The following is a 27295-nucleotide window of genomic DNA, read 5'->3' as shown; positions in this document are numbered from 1 at the left end:
AATAATTTATATGGCAGAATAATTTATATTGCATTTTAGCGCAATATAAATGTATCATATTGTTATTCTTAATATAAGAGAATACTCATATATATTTTTACAACACTTTTAACTTTAAAACATACATATAAAGATGCTTAGTACAATAGCTTTGCTTCTGACAACAAGTTTCTGTAATAAATCAGTAAATCAATCACAACATGTTTTGACAGTGCCGAATAAAATTCTTGTCAATTCAAACAAAGCTGAAAGGTGTATAAAACCGCTTAAATTAACAATATCTGAAGTGCTCTTTTGCATACATCTTTCTTCATACCACATTTATCTCTTTAAAATATTGCTACTTTTAGAAATAATTTGTTTGCATTTTTTTTGTATACTGCACACTTTATTTGCATCAACTATACCCATAATAACATTTTCTACGTTTTTCTTTCAATAAAGATAAACATATTTATTATTGTCTTATCTTAAAACTTAGTTTTTTTAATTTATAAATTAGATTATATATAAATAAGTTTTGAAAACTGTTGAATGCGAATGTCTGAGATAAGATATCTGGAAGAAGAAAGCGACGTGTTTGTCTATATAGCCACATGTTATTAAATGTATTATTTTACTCACACATTTCACAAAGTACAAATTGTAGGTGTAAATATTCATAAACTCAACACTTCGGAGGTGTTTTCCGTCCGTAAAAGCTGTTCGCTATTTTATTAGATGTGGCATACGCTTATAATATAATATACATTTTAAATTAAAATGTCTGTTCTATTTCTAATAATTTATTTTGGTTTGACGAAATAAAAAATACATAAGTGACATTAGGAGATTTTATAAAGTTATTTTAATCCATTATTTTAATGATATTTACAAAGCCACTGGATACTTTTTACAGATATGAATTACGGCTGAAAGGATTAAAAAAAATCACAACACTGCCTATATGCGCAAAAAAAGGTATTATTAAAGGTATTATAAATATAAATATGTAAAACTAAATAAAGATATCATATGCCAACTGTACAGTATGTAAGCATAGGCCTATGTTTTCTTGTTCGGTCTGCGTGGGTTTAAACAGTGTTTTTCTAAAGAATAATTTTTTAACTTTATTGGTGGTGGTTGAGAAGAATTCCTCTTTACATATGTAAAGCATTTTAGCGCAATATACATGTGTCATAATATTGTTCTTAATATATAAGAATACTAATATATTTTTACAACACTTTTAACTGTAAAACATGTATTTTTTTATACCACATTAATCTCTTTAAAATATTGATACTTTTAGAAAAACTGACATAATTATAAATATTATGAACAAACAATGAAACGAAGTCAAAATTCGACAACACAAATAATTAAGATATTCATTGTAAATAGAGTTAAGTGTATTAGGCTCACACTAAATTTTCCGTTGCACTTAGTATAAATGCATTGTACATACAGTCATCGTTGTATGCACTGTTATGCTGGCAAAAAGGGGTTGACGTCACTTTGCTGTTTTAATAGCAATGTTAAATATACGGCAATGTCCTTATTAACTTCTGGAAACAACCGCAATGACAACGCATATAAAAATTTAGTTTTTTTATGCGCCACCTGGTGGATTTTCTGTGAAGCGAAAAACATTAAGGGAAAAGGCAAAGTAGCCCCCCCCGAAAACACTTGCAGAATTCTGCGTGACTCCGCGAGACGATTTGGCGAATGCCGCGGGAGAAAAGGCCACATCTGTACGTATCGTATCGGGAAATTGTTGGCGATACACAGCCCTAGTGAATACTATGCCATAAAGACCCGTTTGCCACTGAACCTGCATTAACGACGACAGTGGGGCCTCCAGCCTTAGTCAAACGGGTTGGCACGTATGGTCGGGTTGCGATTTTGGCGCTTTCGTGTATCTTGCGAATATGCCATACAGACCCGTTTGCCACTGAACCTGCATTAACGACGACAGTGGGGCCTCCAGCCTTAGTCAAACGGGTTGGCACTTATAGTTGGGTTGCGATTTTGGCGCTTTCGTGTATCTTGCGAATATGCCATACAGACCCGTTTGCCACTGAACCTGCATTAACGACGACAGTGGGGCCTCCAGCCTTAGTCAAACGGGTTGGCACGTATGGTCGGGTTGCGATTTTGCCGCTTTCGTGTGTCTTGTGAATACTATGCCATAATGACCCGTTTGCCACTGAACCTGCATTAACGACGACAGTGGGGCTTCAAGCCTTAGTCAAACGGGTCGACAGGTTTCATTATCTCTTAAAGATCGGAAGGTGACCCTTAGTTACCATATATACCTTCGCATTGGGCCCCTAATTTGCTAAATCCTCGTCTGTTGATAACATAATTATGCCGCAATAGTTATCCTGTCTGGAACTAAGCTGATTTAAACCACAGCACTGTGTGACACTTGCATTACATGTGAACGGCCCCTACGCTAATATGATCTCCCAAGGGTTTATTCCTCCTAGGACTTTTTTTTATTTCCCCGGCTAAAAAGCCTGGGTTTTTTTTCTCCTAGGGGTTTTTTTAAAGGGGGGGTTTAATGGTATTTCAAGCATTCTGACTTATTAACACAGTTATAGAGTTGTTTCCTCATGCTAAACGTAGGCAAATTGTCAAAACCGCAGTTGGGCGTGTTTCAGAGTATTTCTGTGCCGAATGCACTTCGCCAGGGTTCGTACAAGTTTCGGCTAGTTTTTTTCGATTACAGTTCTAACTGACGTTTCAGGGGTTTTCGATACGTATCACTTCTTTATATGGGCTTCCGCCGGAAAACTTCCCCCGGAAAACCCCGCCCAGCCGTCAGTCAGCGGGAGACGCTAGAGCTTGCTAACAGCTTATCACGCGACTCAGCTTTGTTTAATTTCAAAAGTCAACAATGGCACAACAAGAAGTGTGTTTTTGGATGTAAGGAGAAGACATCCAGCCTTATGGAAACAATGGATATAGTTTATTATCCGGATTAGCAGCGGAGTTTTGCGTGTGTGTTTGATGCTGTGGATTTTCAGAACCGGGTCATGACGAGTTACACGTGGTAAGTAAGACTTCTGTCTTATGTTGGAAATAGGCGCGTGTATATTATATAAATGACACGAACATGTAGTGAATCATAAGTTAAAACAGTGTTGTATAGTGTTGCATGACTCGTACTCGCTCCTCCTGCGGTAGTAACTCCTCCTTCTTCATTTTTTCGTACGTTATCGGAAAGATTCGGTAAAGCTAATCTTTCTTTTATAAATCTGATTAAACTAAAGACTCTTCAGAGATATAAAGGATGTCATACTACTCTATAGGTACTCCAGATTAACATCAGAAATGCAGAAACAGCGTGTGTTACGTGAGCTTTAACCCGGGGAGGCAGCCTTTTTGGGCTTAACTTAGCTTCCTCTTCTAGACGTTACATTAGTAATACGCTCGCTTATAATGTTGAGTCATAGCCACAGCAAATTTAACTGCTTGTGCTATCGTGTATTATGTTTTGCTATCTGTCGTTTTTATGTGCTTTTCACTGCTTCTATTAATGTGAAGCTACTTTGAAACAATTAACTATTGTGGAAAGCGCTATATAAATAAAATTGAATTGAATTGAAAGGCAGACAGTGATCTGCCGAATACTACAAAGACTGATGATGTCTCAGACGCCCCTCAGCATTACACTGGCACTTATTCCGTCGGTAATAGACTTAAGGCTACCGATGACCAAGCCTTAACCAAGCTGGGGGCAGAGAAACGTCTGACCAATTTCGTCTTGAACTCTGATGCCAGTTCAGCCGAGCCTCAGATGACTGCCATTTATTTGGTCAGCGACGGACAAAAGGTTGATGAAACAGGTGAGTCTACTGTCATTGTTTTCTTTCCTGTGGTTGGAGTTCATTTAATCAATCACAGATTCTGACAGTCAAAGTTTTTGTGTTTTTCATGATCTGTGCTTTTTTGATTATAATATTAATACAGATGAGGTGCTTGGGGTGAGTGGCTTTACCAGCAGGATGTGCCAAAAAGCCATGAATCTGATGACAAACAGGTAACAAACTTAAATTATCATTGATGTGTAAATTCTAGAGCAGGAGTCTCCAACCTCTTTGTGAGCAAGGGCTACCACAATGGACATAGTGTTAGCCTTTCTGGAGGGCTACTTTTTGATATAGTCTACTCAAAACTTTTTTGTTTATTTTATTTGACTTGTTGATATGTTTTAGTATTGTTTAAAATATTAACATGCGTAAACCAAGACAAGCTAATATAAAAATATCCACCATGTTGGAGCTCTAGAAGTAGTTGCGCAATTATGTCTCATACTGTTTCAGATTAAAACACGCTTGGCGAACAGAATAATGAAAAAAGGGTCATTATATCTTTATCTGGAGCGACAGTTTATGTGCCGAACCTTTCGCTAAGGGCCCTTCAAGGGTGTATGAAAAATGGCCAGATTTTAGATTCTCAAAGCTTGAAAGTTATGTGTAGAATGTCAGGTGAAAAAATAAACTGATATTGTAAGTTATCAAAACAAGTTTGTGAAAAGAACATTTGATGTTATATTATTTATTTATGCATTAATGTGTTATAAATACATATATATATTTAGTTGATGAAGTGCTTATCGCTGTAAGATTGATAGAAATTTGTAGATATAATATCTATTTGATCTTAATTTCATCAGAAGGCTAACAACAATTCAGATGATGCCAAATTTAAGACTGGCACCATTCCCAAGACAAAGAGTTTCATTAATCCATATGAACCCAAGGAGAAGACGGACCCCAACCCTGCCAATCCCAAGCCAAAGAAGCCAACCTCATCTACTAGCGGTGAGTCTACTGTCATTGTTCTCTTTCCTGTGGTTGGAGTTCATTTAAATCAATCACAGATTCTAACAGTCAAAGTTTTTGTGTTTTTCATGATCTGTGCTTTCTGATTATAATATTAATACAGATAAGGTGCCCGGGGCGATTGGCTTTACCAGCAGGATGTACCAAGAAAGAGAAGAAACAGGTAACAAACTCAACATTGTGCTCTTTACATAAAGATTTATGTGTACTCAGAACATATGTTAAAAGAGTTAACTGATTGTAGATTCTCAAAGCTTGAAAGTTATGTGCAGAGTGTCAGGTGAGAAATAAACTAATATTTTTCATGTTTCTTTCTGTATTTGCAGGTCACCATCAACCAAGTTTCAAAATAAACGTGTAATCTTTGCATTATTATTGTACTATTGGATACATCTCAGGGTTTCCTGCATAAAATTTGTTAGTTAAGGTGGTAGGGTTGGGCAAGTGGGCGGGCCAGAGGGCGTGACAATCAAATAGGCGGGGCGTATGCGTCATGATGAGAATTAAAATATTTTTATTTAAAACACTCAAATAAAACTCAATTTCGAAGAAACTATGACAGAAAATGAACACATACTAGATTACTAATGAATTAAATGTTTTAAACAGATACCTCTAATAGGAATAGCTGCGTAATGAAGTGAAACTAAAGGGTTAATCAACACAAACTAAAGCAGATGTTGTAGAACGTCAGGCGAACAATGATAGATAGCGCAAAAATGGTAAAAACTGATTATTTCCTACTATTAATAACATTATCTTAAAGGAGTGTAACTACTGTAGCATGTAAATATTTGCGCATAAATAAAGTGAGCAAGAGCGCTCAACAATTATATCTAATCAACAGGCACGTGAAACCCAGCTAGCAGGTTGCTGAAACAACAAAATCACCAGCTAACTTGCTTTAAATTTGCAAGAACTATAGACTAATACAATAACAGGACCACGTCTTTATCTCATTTCGGCCGCGTGGCACGCGTTCACGCTCGCGGTGTGAAGCGCGTCCGCGCTATTCTCCGAGATGTTTTATCAACTGGCTAGTTATCCTCCAGACAATGACGGTCCGGACCACATCTTTCTCATTTCGGCCGTGTGGCACGCGTCCCCGCTTGCGTGTACGCGCTATTCTCTGAGATGCACTTGACGGCCTTTTGTGCTACGAATTTATTATTTTTTATGGACAACCTAGTTAAGGCGGTAGGGTTTCCAAGCTTAGGCGGGCCTTGCGAACCTTGCATCTATACTGATGCTATTTAACTCAGTCACTGACTGTAGTGCATGACTGTAGCTTTCAGCCAGGAGAAGATGTCATCAGGTGGAGTCCAACTTTCACGGGGTGTTTCGACCCTGAACCACAACACCCTCCAATTGGCGGGTCTGCAGTGGTGGCCAGTCACTGCCCATCTCCTCCTGGCCCCCAGCTCAACTCCTCCCTCCTACTCCAGAGCCAGCACAATGCTCTTTCTGCTGCCTCACCCAACCAACGGACAGCTGCCTTCCTCTCCCTTCCTGCTATACCCAGAGCTGTGAGCGTCTTCCACACAGACCGTGCCGGCAAACCCCTACACCCGACGTCGACCGGGAATAGCCAGGTCTGCCGACCTTTGGCTCATAGGCCTCCTCGCACCCGTCTTCCCATGGGACCATCAGTTCAATCATAATTATCTTCCTTGCCTCTTCAGAACATAAGACCATGTCTGGCCTCAGCGGTGTTTGCACAACCTGGGGGAAGACTAGTCTCCTTCCCAGGTCCACCCTCATCTCCCAGGATTGTGCTGCTTGCAAGAGGCTCTTTTTACTCATCTTGGGGTATGGTGGTTTCTCCCCTTCCCTGATGAACTGAATGGATCTCGCTGGCCTTGTACTGGGCTGGTGCTTTTTCTGCCTCTCCCGCTCCAAGATGCCAGCCAGTGCACTAAGAACCTTGTCATGAGGCCACCTGTATCTTCCTTGGCTAAGAGCTGTCTTGCATCCTGCCAGTATGTGCGCCATTGTTCCCCTCCCTCTGCATAACCTACACAATGGGTCCTCCCTCATTCCCCATCTGTGGAGGTTTGTTGGGGATGGAAGAGTGTCGTACACTAAACGGAGCAGGAAAGAAATGTGAAAGGGCTCCAGTCTCTAGATCTCAGGCCACGTGATCTTCCGCTTCGACAGGTCCCACTTTGTCAAGGCACCTTGCGCTCCAAGCTCGACAGCCCTAGGCCTGCCCCTTCTTCCTCCAGGTGTCGGACCTCGGCTTGGATCATGTCCCTCCTCTGCCTTGGGTCTGCTTTTCCCCACTGCTGGAAGTGGTTGGATCCGAGTCCATGTCTCCCTACGCATGGGTTCCCGATGATGTCCTTCAGCTTCAATGCACTTTCAGCTTGCGCCACTGATGTGTCATTTCCACACACTTAATTGGGTTTTCCTCAAGTGATGGATTCGTCTGCCCCTGTACGCGCAACTGGAACTTGCTGGTCACTTTCCCACTTCTGATCACCATGCTTCTTGATTTCCTTGGCTTGAACTTCATCCGGGCCCATGTTGCCACGTCATCAAGAACCTTCAGGATCCATCTTGCTTGCACATGGGTTAAAGTTGTTATAGTAAGGTCATCCATAAAGCCTCTTATTAGAGGTTGGCTGGTGCCAGACTCCATTAGTGGCCCTCTGGATTCCTTTCCTGCAGCTGTTATGAGCAGGTTCATTCCCATGACAAACAGGATGGGGAGATGTTGCAGCCTGTCACAATTCCTTTTTCAAGGTCCTGCCACTGAGTTGTGAAGTGGGCAGTTTTGTATGTTATCAAAACAAGTTTGTGAAAAACATTAATTTATGTAATTTTTTATTTATTTAAATATAGTGCTTATTGCTGTAATTAGAAATTTGTAGACATATATGATATGTATTTTATCTTAATTTTATCAGAAGGCTGACAATAATCCAAGCGATGCCAAATTAAAGACTGGCACCATTCCCAAGGCAAAGGCTGGCACCGGTGTTGGCAATCCAGTTCAAAAACCTATTGTTATTCCATGTAGTATCATAGTGAAGACCTGCGGTTCCCAAGAAGACGGCTCGTTTTCATCCACCTGATACCAAGGTGAAGGCAGACCCCAAACCTGCCATCCCTAAGAAGATGCCTGTTTTTTATCAGCGTGATACCAAGGTGAAGGCAGTAATCAAACCTGCCATTCCCAAGAAGACAGCTGTAGGTAATCCACATGATACAGAGGTGAAAGCAGATAGCGAGTAGGTCGATCCGGCACACAGTGCGTCTACTGTTATGATTACTCTAAATTGGTGGATCTTAATGATGTGTTGATGCCCTCTAATGAATATTATTATATTAATAAATAAAATAGAAATATTATTAAATAAAACACCTTTATTATATTTACATTACTTTGTCTCCTGCTTGCTGTTTTTCCCTTCATCTTTGTATCTGACTCAATGTTGATTTGAAGTATTACCTCACTACAAAGTTAATATTAGAGTATAGATTTAGTCATTTCCATCATTTCCTGATGGGGAGAGACATCTAATGACATCTGGACTCTAATTGGATCTATAAGATAGTTAGGATATGACTGTAATATGCTGCGATATTAAAGAGAAAGCAGACAGACACACTCATTGCAGGGTTACTTAGTTTACAGCTAACTTCCGGGTGTGCGTGGAAACCCCATACATAAACAAGTGGGCGTGGCTTAACGTGCCCATCACTCAGCACATCTATTACATTCCTTCACCTTAAGAATTAAACATCTTTTGTGGGACAAAATCCCTCCTGCAGTGTGTGCAAACCTCTGTAACTGCAAACAAAGGCTACTGTACCAAATATTAACATTGATTTTCTCAGGTGTTCAAATACTTATTGTCCTCACTGTATATAAATATGCAAATAGTCCCATCCTCCACTCTTTCGCACCACCTCAGACAATCCAGCCAAATCAAATGGCAAAAAGTGAAAAAATTATTTTCTGGGATGCACATTGACAAACAATTAACACTTAAAGAATAAAACAAATTATTGTAGAAACTTTGGTCTATGCAATAAGGATGCAGCATTTAAAAAAAAAAGGTTTTACTTAGTTGGTCAAGGCAATGAGGCCATTTGTATAAGACATACATTAACAAATGTTTTATCATTTCAAAAAAACATCGATACATTTAATCTCAAAATTCAATTAATGAATCACACACACACACACACACAGACACACGTATAACAATAAAATAAAAGACATATACATAAAAGCATTTGGTAAAAAAATGTAGAAAAGTTGTTTTGTGGGAGGAATGTTATGCTTCTCTTGTATTTCTGTCAGATTTGGCAACTAGTAATCGGGGTCTGTCTCCTGATGTCTGAATGAGCTCCCTGCCACTGCAAACACACAAACAAAATACATTACAGTGATTTTATTGACACAGAAAATATAACAAAAATGCTTTATAAATGACTAAGAGTTACAATAATACTTATTAACAAATTGTCAAATCCTAACGCATCACTTGTGCTTTCCTGGTAGAGCATTACACACTGTCAGAAATTAAGGTACAAAACTGTACCTGGCTCAATCTATAGTCATTTTACTCACGTTTGGTAGTCCACCCCAACCAGACTGAGTCCATTCACTGCTAGAATACGATCCCCTGGTCTCAGCCGCTGGGACAAAGCAGCAGGAGATTCCGGCATTACGGATTTGATGTATATTCCATTGACTTTAAATGGTGTTTCCTGTTTAAATAAAGATTACTGTATAATATTTATATAATATTATGACATGCCCACCAAAAATACAATACTAAACAACGAGACAGTAAGAATTTGTTACATATTCATTACCACATATTGTCACTTTTAGTGTTTGATTTCCATAAGCAGTTTTTTGGATGCAAACTTTTAGACATAATATCCTAAAATGGCCAAGTATTTATTGATTCCAATTTATTTTGCTATTAGTCAATAACACAAAACATCTGAAAGTGTATTTTAAAAATATTGCATATAGAGGGATGATGCAAACATTGCCTACTGATCCACTGACCTGTCCATCTACCAATGCCAGACCCAAACCACATGATCCTCTCTGCAACTCCAGCACAAACACATCTTCCTCATCACCCTCACCTTCAAAAACATATTATACACACCAAACACGTGTCACCATTTTAGCATCTTGACCTCATAATGGTTATTTACATTAGATGTATTTAAAAACAATGAAGACAATATCCTGCTACCTTCTTGTTTGATATCAGTAAGGTATTTGGAGGTCTGATGGTGTGATATCGTCTCCTGCTGGTCTGTTTCAGGATCCATCAGCTCAAGGTTTTGCAGTGGGTTTGGTGGTGTAAGTAAAAATGGGGCCGAGCGCTCCACACTGCTGGGATGCAACCCTTTCATCTGTAACTCGAGATTTTGAAGCTTCTTTGTTAAAATAGTTTCACAAGAGCTCAAATCATTTGTTTCAGCCCAAGGAAAAACTTTCTCCGTGTGCCCAAGTTCAAGATGAGCTGTTGGATGAGCTTCCAGTTTAGTAAATTTGGCTTCTGTTGGTACAGCAGAGACGAACTGTAAAAACACAGAAATAGGCAAATTTATTATTATTCTGTCATTTACCATAAAGTTTTTGGCTGTGTACAAAATAGCCCCCTTTACTCTCATTCACTACTCCCTAGTACATTACTTCACGAATGTTGTGCACTTAAAGTAGTGAATTTAGACATCGAAAGGAACGTTTACAGGACTCCAAGTAATAAAATGGCATCTTTTGGCTGTTCATATACATTTTGGGGCTTTCAAAGTGCATGTTTTTTAAAACTAAACCATTATCATCTCCATATAAACTACAAAAAGGTGCATTTGTGAAAATGGTGACTTCATGCGTATTACGTGTTCAAACATCGCCAACTACAGGCCTGGTATGGGTAATACAACATGCTCATTTTTGTTGATCCATGTGAACAGGACTGTTTTGAAAGTTAGCCATGAATTTTTTTCTTCAAGACTGATCATAATTGTTTTAAGTGTGTTACATAGAAAGGTGGATTTGTCTAATTTAAATCCAAATAATAAGACTGATTAACCCTAACTAATTGCTAGTTAGTCAGAATCATTCTTAAGACGCAGTCTTAACGTCACGGCCATGTTTATGCAACCGGCCACTGGTTTCAGCTAAGCCTTGTCTGTGAAATCAGGCCTATATGTTTTTGGTCTTTTTCAAGGGCGCATGATGCAAAGCTCATAAAAACATATATTGAGCCCATCATGTGTGTGGCTCGTCCTATCAAAATATGAGTTTGGCGTGTCATGTGAACCTATGCGCATTAGGGGTGTCCTCGACTAAGGATTTACATATTCGAATCAGAATTGTCGAATCTTTCCATAGTCGAATCATATCTATGTGTGTGCATGGGTTGGGAGGGGGCCAGACAAGGTACAAATTGGTAACTTTTATTTTCTTTCACAAGCAGCACACATAAACAACTTTCGGTTAAAGTGACCAAAACTGTCTTTCAAGTGATGAACGAAGACAAAACTGACGATGCATTTATGTCACACCCCGGGGCGGACCCAAATAGACTAAAAGGTCACACCCCTCTTAACCCTTCCACCTCGAGGGGTTTCCCAAGACCACCCCAATGACCAGACAGAGGAGTATACTATAATTAAAACAAACTTTATTAAATATTTAAAAAGGGAAAAGGGGGAAGGGAAAAAGGGAAATTTAAAACTAATATGGCTCTTCTTTGCCTCCAGGGCCACTTGGGGAAAAGACTGGGGACCAGGGCTCTGGCCCAGCAATCCGTGGCGCGCTCCGTTTCTCCTGGAGGCAGAATCAAACACAGTCAGACCAGGGTAAGTACTCCTTTGCTACTCACAGTACTGGGGGATCCTCGTTCCCACACAGAGCTTCACTGATGCAGGTAGGTAGTTGCCATAAGCACAGCACAGGTTTATCCCACAGGTTGCGTTACTCACAGTGCCGGGGGATCCTCGTTCCCACACAGAGCTTCACTGGTTCAGGTAGATAGTTGCTATAAGCACAGCACAGGTTTATTTCACAGGTTGCATTACTCACAGTGCCGGGGGATCCTCGTTCCCACACAGAGCTTCGCTGGTTCAGGTAGGTAGTTGCTATAAGCACAGCACAGGTTTATTTCACAGGTTGCATTACTCACAGTGCCGGGGGATCCTCGTTCCCACACAAAGCTTCACTGGTGCAGGTAGGTAGTTGCTATAAGCACAGAACAGGGTTACTTCACAGGTTGCGTTACTCACAGTGCCGGGGGATCCTCGTTCCCACACAAAGCTTCACTGGTGCAGGTAGGTAGTTACTATAAGCACAGAACAGATTTATTTCACAGGTTGCGTTACTCACAGTGCCGGGGGATCCTCGTTCCCGCACAAAGCTTCACTGGTTTCAGGTAGGTAGTTGCTATAAGCACAGAACAGGTTTATTTCACAGGTTGCGTTACTCACAGTGCCGGGGGATCCTCGTTCCCACACAAAGCTTCACTGGTACAGGTAGGTAGTTGCTATAAGCACAGAACAGATTTATTTCACAGGTTGCGTTACTCACAGTGCCGGGGGATCCTCGTTCCCACACAAAGCTTCACTGGTTTCAGGTAGGTAGTTGCTATAAGCACAGAACAGGTTTATTTCACAGGTTGCGTTACTCACAGTGCCGGGGGATCCTCGTTCCCACACAGAGCTTCACTGGTTCAGGTAGGTAGTTGCTATATACAGTGGATTTCGCTACAGTGTCAGTGTACCGTATTCCTTCGCCCCTCCAGTTTGGCTGTCAGGGCGTCGTAGGGACTAGTGGGTCCGATGACCGGAGCCGAACGCTTCCCAAACTCCCCCTCCTTCTTCCACGACCGGGGTCACGAGCTGGGGCGAACTTTTGTCGGGGCTCCGTTCACCACAAGCTTCTGTTGAAGAGGTCAGTATACACACCGTTACGACCCACAATCCGCACGGTACATACTTGATACTACTCACTGTGTTTTACCACTGTCTGTTCTGTGTACAAACGAAGCTCTCGTTGTCACACCCCGGGCACCGGGCTTGGTTTGCTCTCTCTCTGTAGGACTCAGGCCACAACGGATGTCGTCATCTCGTGACTCGTCGGAGGCTCGGCAGTTTGAACGCTACAAGCACAGCATACACACAGCAAGTAAAGCGTAAACACCATCAATCAGTGAAATTCACCCACAGCACTCTTATACAATTTCACGTGAATTTTAGATCGTCCTTGCCACCTGACTACGACGACCTCGAGAGGATGGTTGGGCAACAACTGGATCACAAATGAGGGAGAGATGTGTGATATTCACAGGCCCGGCGTGTTGGTTATCACTCCCCTGGCTCACCTGTACTTCCTTTTTTCCCACAGGGCCACTGGCTTACTGGTGAACGGTGCTTCGTCCGTGCTTCCGGTCAACCCGCGGCTCACCCACGCTTTCCTCTCCAGTGGGGCCAGGGACCTCAAGAAACACAAAAAGCACACACCAGGACAACTCTTCATACAAGTTATGTACAGATAAGTACCACAGCGGTTACTCACGCTTTGTTGCCAATAACCTCTGTTCACTGCGCTCTTGATGGCTCTGTGTCCACTCTTTCTCACTGAGACTCCACAATATTCCTTCGTCAGCTGATTGTCTCTTCCTCTCTTCCCCAGGAGAGCGATCCGACCAGCGTGGTCCGTCTGCAAAGCAGCAACACAGCGTACACAAAGTATACCACCAGCACCCCGTTTGAAGTCTTCAAAGGTGTTTTTATACACTGACTCTTCTCCTTGTCAGCCTATTAGCAACCGCTGTGTAAATTATCCCCACCTGCGCGCAATCAGGCTTAATTTTGACTTTGGGGAAACCCCGGAAATGAAATGTGGAAGACGGGTTCCGCCCGTCGTCGGTTCAACCAAGGATGTGGAAGACGGGTTCCGCCCGTCGTTGGTTCAAAACATCACCTGTGACATTTATATATTTATTTTTTTTAAGGTAAAATATATAAGGCAACATTTGTTTATTTATTCCTCATAACATTTTAAAGCCACGATCTACAGAACATCACACAAAAATAAATTTTGATAACTAAACCTAAAACAATTTATTAAACGTTAATTTATAACATGAAAAACACTGAAATTAATGATTTTATAGACACTATGCGTTATTATTTAGCACAGAAATACCTGCTTGCTTGCTCTGACTTTGATAATCTCTGTATTCACTTTAGATACAGAAAGACCGGATGATATTATTTATTTCAGGAATCTATTTGCTATCATTTAAAAGTGAACACCAACCAATATTAAATCACAAGAAAGACATTCGTGTCAGGCAGAAATATAGGTTCGGTGCAGATAGTTTCCGTTTCATCACCGAAATTTTAAAAAACGGCTTACCTGTTATGTAGTTTAACTTTTGACAAGATAACCAAAATGTATGATAAATACATTTTAAAAACGTATACCCGTCGAAAAACATCCGTTTTTTAATGTTTAGTTTGATGAACTCCTAAATATGAGACGCAGAGCACCTAGCCCGTTCGGCTAAATTACATGCGCAAGCATGGCCAGCACGCAATAGCGCAACATCGATACAACGAAAAGCTATCCAAAATGTACAGACTTAAATTAGATCAGAATGTACGTTTATAATAGATACATTTTTTTAATAAAATAAGGTCAGAAGTAACAAAGTGCAGAACAAATGTGCAAAATGCCTCAAGTGCACGAAAACAAAACACAAGCCAAATAGATACATCAGATAACCCAGAGTGATTTATAAATAAAATAAAATAAATTATTAAAAGAATAGAAAAGTATAGCCATAATATAATTGCCAGCTTTGTCTTTTAAATGTAGAAACAAAGAGGCAATGGTTTATTAACGAAGAAACCTCCAGGTGGGGCAAACCCATATTGAAATGTTGGCTGGGGCAGGCTCACCATAGATGTTAAAAATGTGTTTTATTTATATAGCGTATTTTATATAAACATGTTTAGATGTAGAAACTTACCTGATTTAGGATAGGTAACGACAGGGCCGCCTTAACTTAATGTGAGGCCCCGGGGCTAAGAGGTTTTGTAGGCCCCCCTTCCCCTTGATTTATGGTCTATTTTTTGTAAGTGTAATATCTATGTAATCTACATATCAAAATGCATTAGTTTCTTTCGAGACATACAACAGTGAGTTTTCCCTCTTTGAGCCAGAAAACACCATAATATTGTTAACATATCACTGAGCCCACTTGAGCATAAACACAAGACACTTTATTTAACAACCACACACAGCAACTTGTGGTGATAATAAAACCAAAATGTGTGAAAGTATATATGTTTATAAGCTTTATATTTATATAGTTTTTGGAATATACAAATTTGCAGAAAATTGCACTCACTAACTAAATGCTCACCACAGTTTTAAAAATATTATAAGTTAAAGTTAGTTTTAAAGTGAAAATGCATTAATGATAACAAAAGATAAGTCTTTATAGACAGAATCTTGTTAAATGCATTAATGATAACAAAAGATAAGTCTTTATAGACAGAATCTTGTTTTTTAATCATTTATTTATTTGTAGGCTATTGAAGATATAGTATGCATTGTATTTAGTATTTATGCATAAATAAGCATGTAGAACGAGCAAGTATGAATATGCACAAGACAGACAGGGAACATACCTGTATATAAGATCTTTAGATAATGAGATTATAAATATGAATGGTGCTATCAGGAGATGATCATTTGAGATGGTCTTGTCGCTCTTTACTTTCTAAGACTTGCACCTTTACCGTTGCGTGCGTCTCTTTCTCGTCTTTCTGAAATCAACAGATGTGTGTAATGTGAGCTAATGTCGCGTCAAACTACATCGCTCCAGCTGCGCACGCGTCACTGATATAAACGCGAGTAAACTTAAACTTTATAACAACTAACAGCATTATGTGCGAGAACTCCTTTCTTAATTTAGCGGCACAGTTTCTTGCGCACGTTTGGAGAGACTTCTGCATGCTAGAGACTCAGACAGCTGAACGAGCACAGAGAGCGAACGAGCGAGCGCGCGCACGAAAGAGAGAGAGACCTGCACCTCACTAGTGCTTGTGCTTATTATGAAATTTCAGAAATTACTCTTTCATTTGTTGGTGGATTATTTCCCGTTTATCTGTCACACTCAGTCTAACGTGCAGGAATGTCAAGTTGACAACGCGCACTTAATTACATTACGCGGAATAAAAAATATGTTACGTCTAACATTTTATTTCACGTTAAGTTACAACGGACCAATCAGCAGCCATGAAACGTGCAATTAGAGTGATTGACAGAAAACCTGACAAGTTACAAAACAATATGACCTTTTCAGCTCATCATGAACGCAAACTTGGGAAGCCCTTGAACTTGGGAGGCCCCTGGGCTTCAGCCCAGGTAGACCCGTGCATTAAGGCGGCCTTGGGTAACGATAAGGATGTCATCCGGGCGGAAAGTAAAGTCCTCGTAGTATTTTAGACATTCAGGAGGGTGCAAGTGAGTTGGGACGAACACCCCTTTATATACAGAGTACAATTCTGCCTCTGTCATTTTCTAAACTACACAAACACTTAGAACAGATCTGAAACGTAAAAATGTAAAATCTGTAATGTAAAACCGTGAACAAGATGTATGAAGATCTCGGTTTATCACATCTGATAGTGATCGAGTAAGGCGCCTTAATCCTCCTCAACTTTTAGAGGTGCAAATAAAAATGCTTTGGTAGTGTAAACCGCGTGGTCGACAGTTTGCCCAAATAAAACGACGCGTAACCTGAAGCACCATTCAGTCCTCCAACACGAGGGTCAACTGATTTAAGGTATGTGGATGAAGAAGCCAGGGTGAGGGTCTGTCTGCGTCCTGGACGACTACAAGAAACGCCCCTATTAAATTCCAGGACTTTCCACGCCCCTCCAAAAAGCACATGAAATTCGTCTGTTTGGTAAAAAAAGCGTTTTTTTTAAATTAAAACTTTATATTTATGTTGAAAGTCTTGGGTTTGTAAAAAAAACCCGTAATATTAGCTAACATTAATCCTAACCGCTTTATCGATAAGTGGCTAGATTGATGCATACACTGCAAAAATATAAGTGTCGACTGCATGTGCCGTATGACATCAGAACTCCGCGAGAACGGTTCGAGAATATACTGCTCTGTATACTTTCGATTTGCTCTTGCGGTACATTGATGTCATGAGTGACCAGTTTGCGCATCCCTGCATGTAAGCAAAATACGTAATGTAAAAGTATGCGGTGAGGAATGTGCTGAGGGCAAGCCCGTTCAGGGTGTAATCTCCACTGTCACGTGATCCTTCAAATATGCCGATTTACTTCTGCGGAAAAACAGCTGTGTTGCTTCATAGTTTAGTGGGGATTTTTAGATAAATAAACATTTACATTGAACAGCGTTATTTGAAACAGAAATCTCTCCCTCTGACAAACAGTGGTGCAAGTTACTATTCAAAGTTAGTGTCTATTAATAATGAATCATGACATAAAACAACTTAAATAACACTAAAATATTTATTAACACAACTGTTTCAACAGTGTTAATAATCGAAAAAGTTTATCGAGCAGCAAATCAGCATATAAAATGATCTTTGAAGGATCATGTGACACTGAAGACTGATGATGCTGAAACATTAACCACAGGAATAAATGACAGTTTACAATATTGAGACACGTAAAAAAATCTGAACGTGAACCTTTGAGCGGCAGTGTAAATTATAGTTATGATGGCCTGTTTCTCACACTTAATGATATTATTGCATATAGTTTGTTCCTTATCCTCAAATTATAGGGACAAATTTACAAAGGGATCCAGAAACAATCTGATGGTGACTGAACCAGATAATTTTTGCTAAATAAGGTCACAAAATTCTTGGTAGTACCCAGGATGTCGAAGTCTCCAAAAGAAGGCAAAGAGTTTTTACATTTTACTCCGTAAGGGTGGATTCACTACAGTTATTCAAGCTGTAGAAATGACAAAATGACTGAAGAAACATTAACAGCAAGATAATGTAAAACTGTCAGTAACAACCAACGGCGGAAATAAGCGCAGTTATGATAGCAAAATATGTGGGAGTGTGTCACAGGTCGGAGCGGACCCAGATGCTATTGAGTCACGCCCCTTCCTAGTTTCCACCTCGAGGATGTTCCCAAAGCCACCCCAATGACCAGACACACAAGGTACAAGTAAAATTAAAATAGACTTTATTAAATTATTTAAAATAGTATTCAGGGAAGGGGGATTTAAAAACAAGGTTTCTTCTGGCTTCCAGGCAGAGGGGACGGGACTCTGGACTGTCCTTCTTGAACCCGTGGCACCCTCCGCTTCTCCCGGAGGCAGAGTTTAAGAGGGGAAAGACTGCAGTCATGGATTAAAGTGAAAAAAATTCTTCTGAGTGAAATTTTTTTCAGGCCAAGTCATATTCCTTGTAAACAGGCGAGACCAATAGCATTCTAAGGGGAGATGTTTTTTGCCATTAATGCCATATTGAAGTCTACTGTGGCATTTATAGGTTTGACAACTGTCACTATGAAATACAGCAGCAGTGCGAGTATGTTTTTTTGTGAATTAACACTTAATTACAACATATGATAGGTTTATTAATAGTTTGTTAATTTACAGCTTTACTTTCCTTTAATTGAACCATTACCTTTAATATATGTCTAAAACAAAACACTTGTGACTTCTGCACTAAGGGTTAAAAACGTTATCCCGTCATGTTCAAGTTCATTTCAAGTTCAAGTTCATTTTATTTGTTAAGCGCTTTAAAAAAGGTTGGAACCTACCAAAGTGCTGTACATAGTCAGGCATGCAGTAAAAACATAATAGTAAGGCATAGAACTTAAAACACGCGACAACACAAATTAACAGGCAGGATTGCCATGGCTAGTTACATAATACAATAATAAAAACATAAAAATAAAATCAAAATAAACCCTTCGGTGTCAAGTAAAAGCACAATTAAAAAGAAAAGTTTTCAGCCTCTTTTTGAATTCTGATATGGTAGAAGCCGTTTTTATTACCAGGGGTAACTTATTCCAAAGGGTAGGACCGGCTACAGCTATGGCACGGTTACCTCTTGTCTTTAAGCGAGATTTTGGAACCTGCAGGAGGAACTGATCATTAGAACGAAGGCTCCTATTAGAGCTGTAACGAGAGAATAGAGTAGATAAATATGAGGGGGCGTGATTATTCAGAGATTTATACACCAGTAGTAAAATTTTGAACTCAATGCGAAACTCAATAGATAGCCAGTGCAATGATAACATGATCATATTTCTTGTAACCTTTCAGAAATTTAGCCGCTGCGTTTTGTACTAGTTGAAGTCGGGAAATTTGGGACTTTGCAATGCCATAATAGAGAGAGTTACAATAATCCAGCCGCGATGTCACGAAGGCATGGATAGCAGTCTCCAAGGAATGCTCAGACAAGAATGGTTTAATTTTAGAAAGTGAGCGGAGATGGAAAAAACTAGAACTAACAACAGAGCTGATCTGTTTATCGAAGAATAGATTTGTGTCAAATATAACCCCAAGATTCTTTACATGGGGAACTGTGGTGGGATAAAAAGGCTGAAGATCAGAAAAGTTGTGTGTTTTAGCATTAGATGGGCCAAAGACAATGATTTCAGTTTTATCAGAATTCAAGAAGAGGAAGTTTGTAGATAGCCAGGACTTTACCTCATTTAGACAAGAATTCAGGGTGTTTAAAGTACATGTGTTTTTCTTAGTTACAGGCAGGTAAATTTGCAGATCATCTGCATAACAGTGAAAGTCTACATCATATTTCCTAAGGATAGAGCCAAGAGGATTTAATTATAAGGAGAATAGCATAGGAGATAAAATCGAGCCCTGAGGGACCCCACAAGTTAAATGCCCAGGAGAAGAATTAAAATTTCCTATTTTCACCGAAAAGCTACGATTGGTAATGAAGGATTTAAACCAGCTGAGGACTTTGCCTCCTAACCCCACATAGTGTTCTAACCGGTAGATAAGAGTTTCATGGTCCACAGTATCAAAGGCAGAGGATAAATCCAGCAGAATCAAAATCACAGAATCACCCAGGTCTGTCGCCATTAAAATATCATTAAGAACTTTTACCAGTGCTGTCTCAGTGCTATGTAGTGCTTTAAAACCCGATTGAAAGATGTTAATCTACTTGTGACAAACTAAAAAAATTGATTCTGTAAGATGTAGTTTGCAGGGCATTTCAGATTAAGGTGAAACAGCTAAATAACTCACTATATAAAAAGAAATACTAATATCACCACCTTTAATGAATCTTAATTATTTATTAATTGTAAATCTTATTAATTTTGGCATTTACTTATACATTTTTTTAAATCAAGGTTGGAACTGTTAACATTAGTTAATGCACCATGAACTAACATCAATTACTTTAAGGACATAAACATGAATTAATAAATGCTTATATACTCTATATTTTTCATAGTTTGTTCATGTTATATAATGCATTTAGTAATGTGAACAAATACAACTTTTTTTAAAAGTGGTACAGAAATGTTTATATCATATTATTCAGTGCACATAAACGAAAAATCCAGGGTCTGTACTGCTCACACAACAGCTTACAGTCACAGCTCTAATACAGTATGTATGAATATAAACCCTGAACGAGCAACTCAAATAAAACTCGTGTACAATTCACACAGGATGCCTGTAATCATAGTGACAGTTGTACATTAAATGACTGTACCCTTTATCAACAAATTATTATTTTACAATAGAGGCAGGGCTGAGGTGCTTTTTATGCGCAATGTTATGCACTTAAAACAATGCATTGTGCGCAACTTGTGTATATTACACAAGAACAAAATTCAAGCTCACTAAGGATAAACAGTCAGTGATGAAATAAGGATAATAAACAATATTTTAGTAAAGGTAAAAAATGTAACTTACCCTTTTTTCTGCTGTTTACTTTCTCCTAAGCCCTAAATGGTCGTGTTTGAGGATACTTGCAAAGACGGGATTTTTGACGCATAACCTTATGTGTATTTAAGGCCAATAAAGCGGCAAAAATACTCACAAGCTCAAAGAGAAGCGAATGCGCGACTGGCTTATTCCCCTCACACAGAAACAGCGCGCACATAAAGACTGTTGTTATTGTTTCAATTTAAAATCACTTGTTTTTGAATGCGGATACATGTACAAACATCAAGATTTCCTGACCACGCGCACATGCAACTGCAAGAACTGACAGGTGGGTGACATCAAAGTACTGCGAGAGCATTTCGGAAGCAGTCTCGTCTAATGAGTTTTCGGTTCACTCTTACGGGATTTTGATGTCATCTGACTGCCTCTTGGTTCTTGTGGCGCCACGTGATGTTTACCCATGAGTTTAACAAACTCGTTGTATTAGCCACTGGTTAGATTAACGTAGCAGTCAAAAATGATCACGTACGAGACAAATCAATTACCCCCAAAATACAGGACCCTAGGCTTACTGTGCAAAGACACGTAAATTACCTGGCTGTTTGATTTTCTTAGCCCACGAACTGAAAGGCTTGCCAATCTTCCTCATTTCGCTAAGCCAAGTTAATCTCCATTGGTCTTATACACCTTTATCGATGTCCAAAACATCGGATCCTTCCTGCATTACAAGTATGTCCATGCTAGCAGAAATTAAGTTTTACCTCAGCTTAACGTGAGATACAGCCAGAAAACCCGGAGTGGATCTTGTGCGTAGTGATTACAGAACGCTTACAGTGGACTGTGGAGAGAGGAACGTGATTTCGTTCCACTCCAGGCTTTGATCACATTCCACTTAACAAGGTGAATACACGGCGTCTTTATGAAAAGTTAATTTAATAATTTTGCAACTGACGGAAATCCGTCGTAGACTCGCTGCAATCGACGGAAATCCGTCGCTACGACGGAGAACTTTAATCCATGTGCAGTAGGTATTTCTCAGATAACTGACTCGTCGTCTCCTTGTTCACCGGGTACGTACTGTAACACAAGATCACACGTGCACTGTTAACTACGACTTTTCCTCTCTTACAGATGGCTGGTAGCGGTGGATACGGTAGGTATTTCTCAGGTAACTGACTTGTGGTCTCCTTCTTTAGAAGGCTCGTAGCTGAAACACAGAATCAACACTTTCACAACTCACTGTGACTTTTCTCTCTTACAGGTGGCTGGTAGCAGTGGATACGGTAGGTATTTCTCAGGTAACTGACTTGTGGTCTCCTTCTTTAGAAGGCTCGTAGCTGAAACACAGAATCAACACTTTCACAACTCACTGTGACTTTTCTCTCTTACAGGTGGCTGGTAGCAGTGGATACGGTAGGTATTTCTCAGGTAACTGACTTGTGGTCTCCTTCTTTAGAAGACTCGTAGCTGGAACACAGAATCAACACTTTCACAACTCACTGTGACTTTTCTCTCTTACAGGTGGCTGGTAGCAGTGGATACGGTAGGTATTTCTCAGGTAACTGACTTGTGGTCTCCTTCTTTAGAAGGCTCGTAGCTGAAACACAGAATCAACACTTTCACAACTCACTTTGACTTTTCTCTCTTACAGGTGGCTGGTAGCAGTGGATACGGTAGGTATTTCTCAGGTAACTGACTTGTGGTCTCCTTCTTTAGAAGACTCGTAGCTGGAACACAGAATCAACACTTTCACAACTCACTGTGGCTTTTCTCTCTTACAGGTGGCTGGTAGCAGTGGATACGGTAGGTATTTCTCAGGTAACTGACTTGTGGTCTCCTTCTTTAGAAGACTCGTAGCTGAAACACAGAATCAACACTTTCACAACTCACTGTGACTTTTCTCTCTTACAGGTGGCTGGTAGCAGTGGATACGGTAGGTATTTCTCAGGTAACTGACTTGTGGTCTCCTTCTTTAGAAGGCTCGTAGCTGAAACACAGAATCAACACTTTCACAACTCACTGTGACTTTTCTCTCTTACAGGTGGCTGGTAGCAGTGGATACGGTAGGTATTTCTCAGGTAACTGACTTGTGGTCTCCTTCTTTAGAAGACTCGTAGCTGAAACACAGAATCAACACTTTCACAACTCACTGTGGCTTTTCTCTCTTACAGGTGGCTGGAAGCAGTGGATACGGTAGGTATTTCTCAGGTAACTGACTCGTGGTCTCCTTCTTTAGAAGGCTCGTAGCTGAAACACAGAATCAACACTTTCACAACTCACTGTGACTTTTCTCTCTTACAGGTGGCTGGTAGCAGTGGATACGGTAGGTATTTCTCAGGTAACTGACTTGTGGTCTCCTTCTTTAGAAGGCTCGTAGCTGAAACACAGAATCAACACTTTCACAACTCACTGTTACTTTTCTCTCTTACAGGTGGCTGGTAGCAGTGGATACGGTAGGTATTTCTCAGGTAACTGACTTGTGGTCTCCTTCTTTAGAAGGCTCGTAGCTGAAACACAGAATCAACACTTTCACAACTCACTGTGGCTTTTCTCTCTTACAGGTGGCTGGTAGCAGTGGATACGGTAGGTATTTCTCAGGTAACTGACTCGTGGTCTCCTTCTTTAGAAGGCTCGTGGCTATATGTGGCTTTTGGTGGCCTAACGTGTACACAGTAGGTGGGTTTACTCACAGACCTCCCGTGGTAAGATGTTTACTCGTGGTCTTTGCCTCCAAGGCCTCTGTTACGACCGGGGGATTCAGTACTGTCACCGTCGAGCCGAACGCTGCCCTCTCCTCTCCGTACGTGTAGCTCCAGAGATCTGGACAGGGGCGCACCTTTGAAGAGGCTCTGTGACAGGCAAGTTACTACACACTAGGCTTCCACAACAGTGTACTTGTTCCTCACATATGCACTAGCACTCTGAAATTCTACTCACGCAAAGGTCTGGGTCTTCTGTGCAATCCACCACCGGCTCCACACTGTATCGTTGCACAGCATATAATTTTAAAAGCACTTCACCCACCGCACGGCGTCTTCTCTCACGACCGACTCTCTATAATGGCTCCTGACAACAGATACACAGCACTGCACTGCAAGACATCAAGTGTACACACACACTCAGCAAAGTCAAGACTCACCCACGACACACTTCAAGTGACACAAAGTAAGGTCAGGCCATGATCTTCCCGGAGCCGGCTGAGAACCTGCGGGGCGTTGTAGTAGGGGAAAGCTGGTGGTTAAATGTAGCTGTCGCAAAGATCTTCCTTCCTGGCAATGCTACGCTGCCGGCTCACCCACCACTCTGCTCCGTGATAGGGCACATCCAGCTGTATATTCCTTGTTCTCACGGTAAGTTATCACACTTCCTCTCTTTATCTCCGCGATATCCACACTAGCTGGTTTCCTTTACACTGCACGTAATCCAGTCGTACTCATCCGACTATCACACTGAAGATATGCATGTCAATACTCTCACAATATCAAAGACTTCCAATATACTCAGCCACGCTATTATCCTCTTCCTCCGTTTCCAACCAGCGTCTCGTATAGTCCTCCGTTTCCACGCCACAGCAGCACAATATCCACTTCACCACCGGAACTCACGTACCGACTGCAACCAAACAACAACAGCCCCTACTGGCTGGTTTTCGTGTCCTCTTTATACTCCTTCGCTTCCTTAAGTTCTCCAATCCTTGATCGCTGCGTTTATTTGCCACACCTGTGTTCAATCGGCTTGATTTTGCTCGCGGCGTTTTCCCGGAAGTTCCTGTATTTCTGCTTATCCCGCCGGGTGGAACTCAACCCCGGGCGGAACCAATCTTCTAGAGTTTTGGTTCCGCCCCATGTAATCGTCACCGTGTGACAAGTGCATTGCTAGAATATAAATATATTGTATTGCAATAGGTAACATTAGGTATTAACATTAAATCAAACTAAACAAGAGATTTATAAATGAAAATGTTTAATAACAGTACTGACTTATGGTTACAATTGAAATTGTTTTGGTATAAATGCATCAAAATTTAAATAATACATGCACAATTTACTGTTTCCAATAGAGAACAGAGAAAGAAAGTTTAGAAGAAAGAGAGTCACCAGCATTGAACTAAAATCTTGGCTAAGGGGTTGTGTAAACCTAAACTTTTAAACGCCGAGCACTTTTTAGCTGTGATACTTGAGCTGTGAGCCAGTTGGTTGTTGTGATACTTGTCCCCGCCCCTCCTCCACTGTGATTAGACGGCTGTGTGAGAACTGACATTGACGATCGGAGCTTTCCACCCAAAGTTGAATCTCTTTCAACTCTTGACGCTCAGCGCGGAAAAACGCTGAGCGCCGGCTTATTTTTAAAACGCAGAGTTTCCATTAAATCAATTAAAAATCTGTGCTGGCCGCGGGCGTAAAACTTTGGTGTCCATGCCCCCTAAGGGGTTGTGCACACCAAAACTTTTAAACACGGCTGAAAACGCCTGGACAACGCCGAATGCCAGCTGTTTCTTTAGCTGAGCGCTTTGGTAGCTGTGATACTTTAGCTGTGAGTCGGTTGGTTGCTGTTGTAATGCCCCGCGCCTCCTTCACTGTAATCGGACAGCCGTGTGAGAACTGCCAATGATGAGTGGAGCTTTTCACCCAAAGTTGAATATTTTTCAACTCTCAGAGCTCAGCGCTAAGGGGGCGTGCACACCAAAGCTTTAACGCCTTTTACGCATGGAAGCTCAGCGTTTTTCAAATAAGCCAGCAGCTAGCGGTTTTCTTCCGCGCTGAAAAACTGGTGCCCGGCGGTTTTTCCACGCTCAGCGCTGAGCGCCGAGAGTTGAAAAATGTTCAACTTTGGATGAAAAGCCCCGCTCGTCAATGTCAGTTCTTACACGGCCGTCCAATCACAGTGGAGGAGGGGTGGGGACAAGTATCACAGCAACCATCCGTCTCACAGCTGAAGTATCAGGGGGCGTGCACACCAACGCTTTTACGCCCGCGGCCGGCGCATGTTTTCAATTCATTTCAATGAAAACTCTGCGTTTTTCAAATAAGCCAACAGCTAGTGGGTTTCTTCCGCGCTCAGCACCGAGAGTTGAAAAATGTTCAACTTTGGAAGAAAAGCTCCGCTCGTCAATGTCAGTTCTCACGCGGCCGTCAAATCACAGTGGAGGTGGGGTGGGACAAGTATCACAGCAACCAACTGTCTCACAGCTGACGTATCAGAGCTACCAAAGCGCTTAGCTGAAGAAAGCTTGCACTCAGCTGAAAAACAGCTGGCATTAGACGTTGTCCAGGCTTTTTCAGCCGCGTTTAAAAGCTTTGGTGTGCACGCCCCCTTAATGGCAAGAAAAAGACCATAGAGAATGAACAGAAGAGCAGAGCTCATGGAGACCAGCCCAAAAATGGAAAAATGGAATGGAAAAGGCAGAAAGGCTGAGCATACCCTAACATTATCCCTCCCCTTGACCATGTGACCAAACCCAACATGATACATTCAAACTGACGATTAGAAGACCACCTTTAACCCCCACTGTACTTGACAAACAACTCTGCCAATAGTCAGTGAGCACAGGAATGCAGATGGTAGATCTGGGAATAGGGGTTGTGCCATTAATTCCTGTTTTCCCAGAGTGCACCCTTATTTTCAGCCTTACAACTCTTAAACTCTCCCAGTGTGAATCTAGAAAAAATCCTATCTTTTAGCCAAGCGTTCACATAAAACACCTCTTATTGTTCACTTCTCAAGTAATGAAAGTTAATTTTTTGCTTGAAATAATATGAACAGCAGCTCTGCTAACCCTTCTGCTTTTGCTTTCCTATATCGGGATGCCCAATATAGGTTACAGAAGCACAAGTATGGATCCAGCCTCACATGTGAAGACTTCAGATGATGCCAACGCCCCCAAAGACTTCAGATGATGGCAACTATAGATGGACTTAAAAAACTGCCATATTGTAATCACTGCCTCATAGTTTTTACAATAAATAATAATATTTGAATGGACAACGTTTACGCTTTTATATTCCCATTTGTTTGTCCACAATACTCTGCTGGACAATGCAAACTGGTGTGTTTTGCATCATCTAAATATTGTTAATTTACATATATTACAGACATTGTAACAATAGAAAGTGGGTTGAAAGTCTGTAAACTTATGCGGCTTTCACATAGGATGCGGTGTGCGCTGCGCTCGCCGCTGGGTTCCGCGCAGCCAAGCGATTTGTGCTCTGATGGCCAGACCACAGTAGGCGGGGTTTTCAATAAATTACTACAGTGTTTATATTTGCGTTAAATAGTCGATGAGGAATACAGAGACTGTTGCTCGTCTCCATTTCACGTAACTTTACCTACAACAATGCTGCTTGACTTAAAACACACCTGACATGCCAACTTGAACTGCTACGTGTTTCCATGACACGGCTTTCCTTCCGATGTGTCTGTAGGAGCATACACTTGTATTATAAAGCTCTGAGAATCCCAAGTGTAAGCTTTAGTCCATTTTGCTTGTTTGGATGCCCCATTTCTATTGGCCGCGCGGATATACACGAGTAACATCTTT

General features: G+C 40.8%; 1 protein-coding gene across 1 annotated transcript; it reads right to left on the bottom strand.

Moving 5' to 3' along the window:
- Window positions 1-8039: 8039 nt before the first annotated feature.
- LOC141363685 (ras-associating and dilute domain-containing protein-like) lies at window positions 8040-14871 on the bottom strand. Its single transcript, XM_073866604.1, has 5 exons — window positions 14852-14871; window positions 10061-10391; window positions 9865-9947; window positions 9415-9554; window positions 8040-9200 (listed from the first exon to the last, which is right to left on the bottom strand). The coding sequence occupies exons 2-5, from the start codon at window positions 10221-10223 to the stop codon at window positions 9119-9121; spliced, it is 468 nt and encodes a 155-aa protein (XP_073722705.1). The 5' UTR covers window positions 10224-10391; window positions 14852-14871; the 3' UTR covers window positions 8040-9118.
- Window positions 14872-27295: the final 12424 nt, after the last annotated feature.

The sequence above is a fragment of the Misgurnus anguillicaudatus genome, chromosome 4 (genome assembly GCF_027580225.2).
Source record: "Misgurnus anguillicaudatus chromosome 4, ASM2758022v2, whole genome shotgun sequence".
NCBI lineage: Eukaryota > Metazoa > Chordata > Actinopteri > Cypriniformes > Cobitidae > Misgurnus > Misgurnus anguillicaudatus.
Note: the sequence above shows the minus strand (reverse complement) of the source record. Positions and strands in the feature narration are given on the sequence as shown.

What these genes read in the sequence shown, in the direction of transcription:
- LOC141363685 (XM_073866604.1), bottom strand. Translation starts at nt 10,223, where the DNA reads ATGAAAGGGTTGCATCCCAGCAGTGTGGAGCGCTCGGCCCCATTTTTA. An exon ending in TACTGATATCAAACAAGAAG is followed by an intron (nt 9,948 to 10,060) that starts GTAGCAGGATAT and finishes ATGTTTTTGAAG; the next exon opens with GTGAGGGTGATGAGGAAGAT. An exon ending in GTTGGGGTGGACTACCAAAC is followed by an intron (nt 9,201 to 9,414) that starts GTGAGTAAAATG and finishes GTGTGTTTGCAG; the next exon opens with TGGCAGGGAGCTCATTCAGA.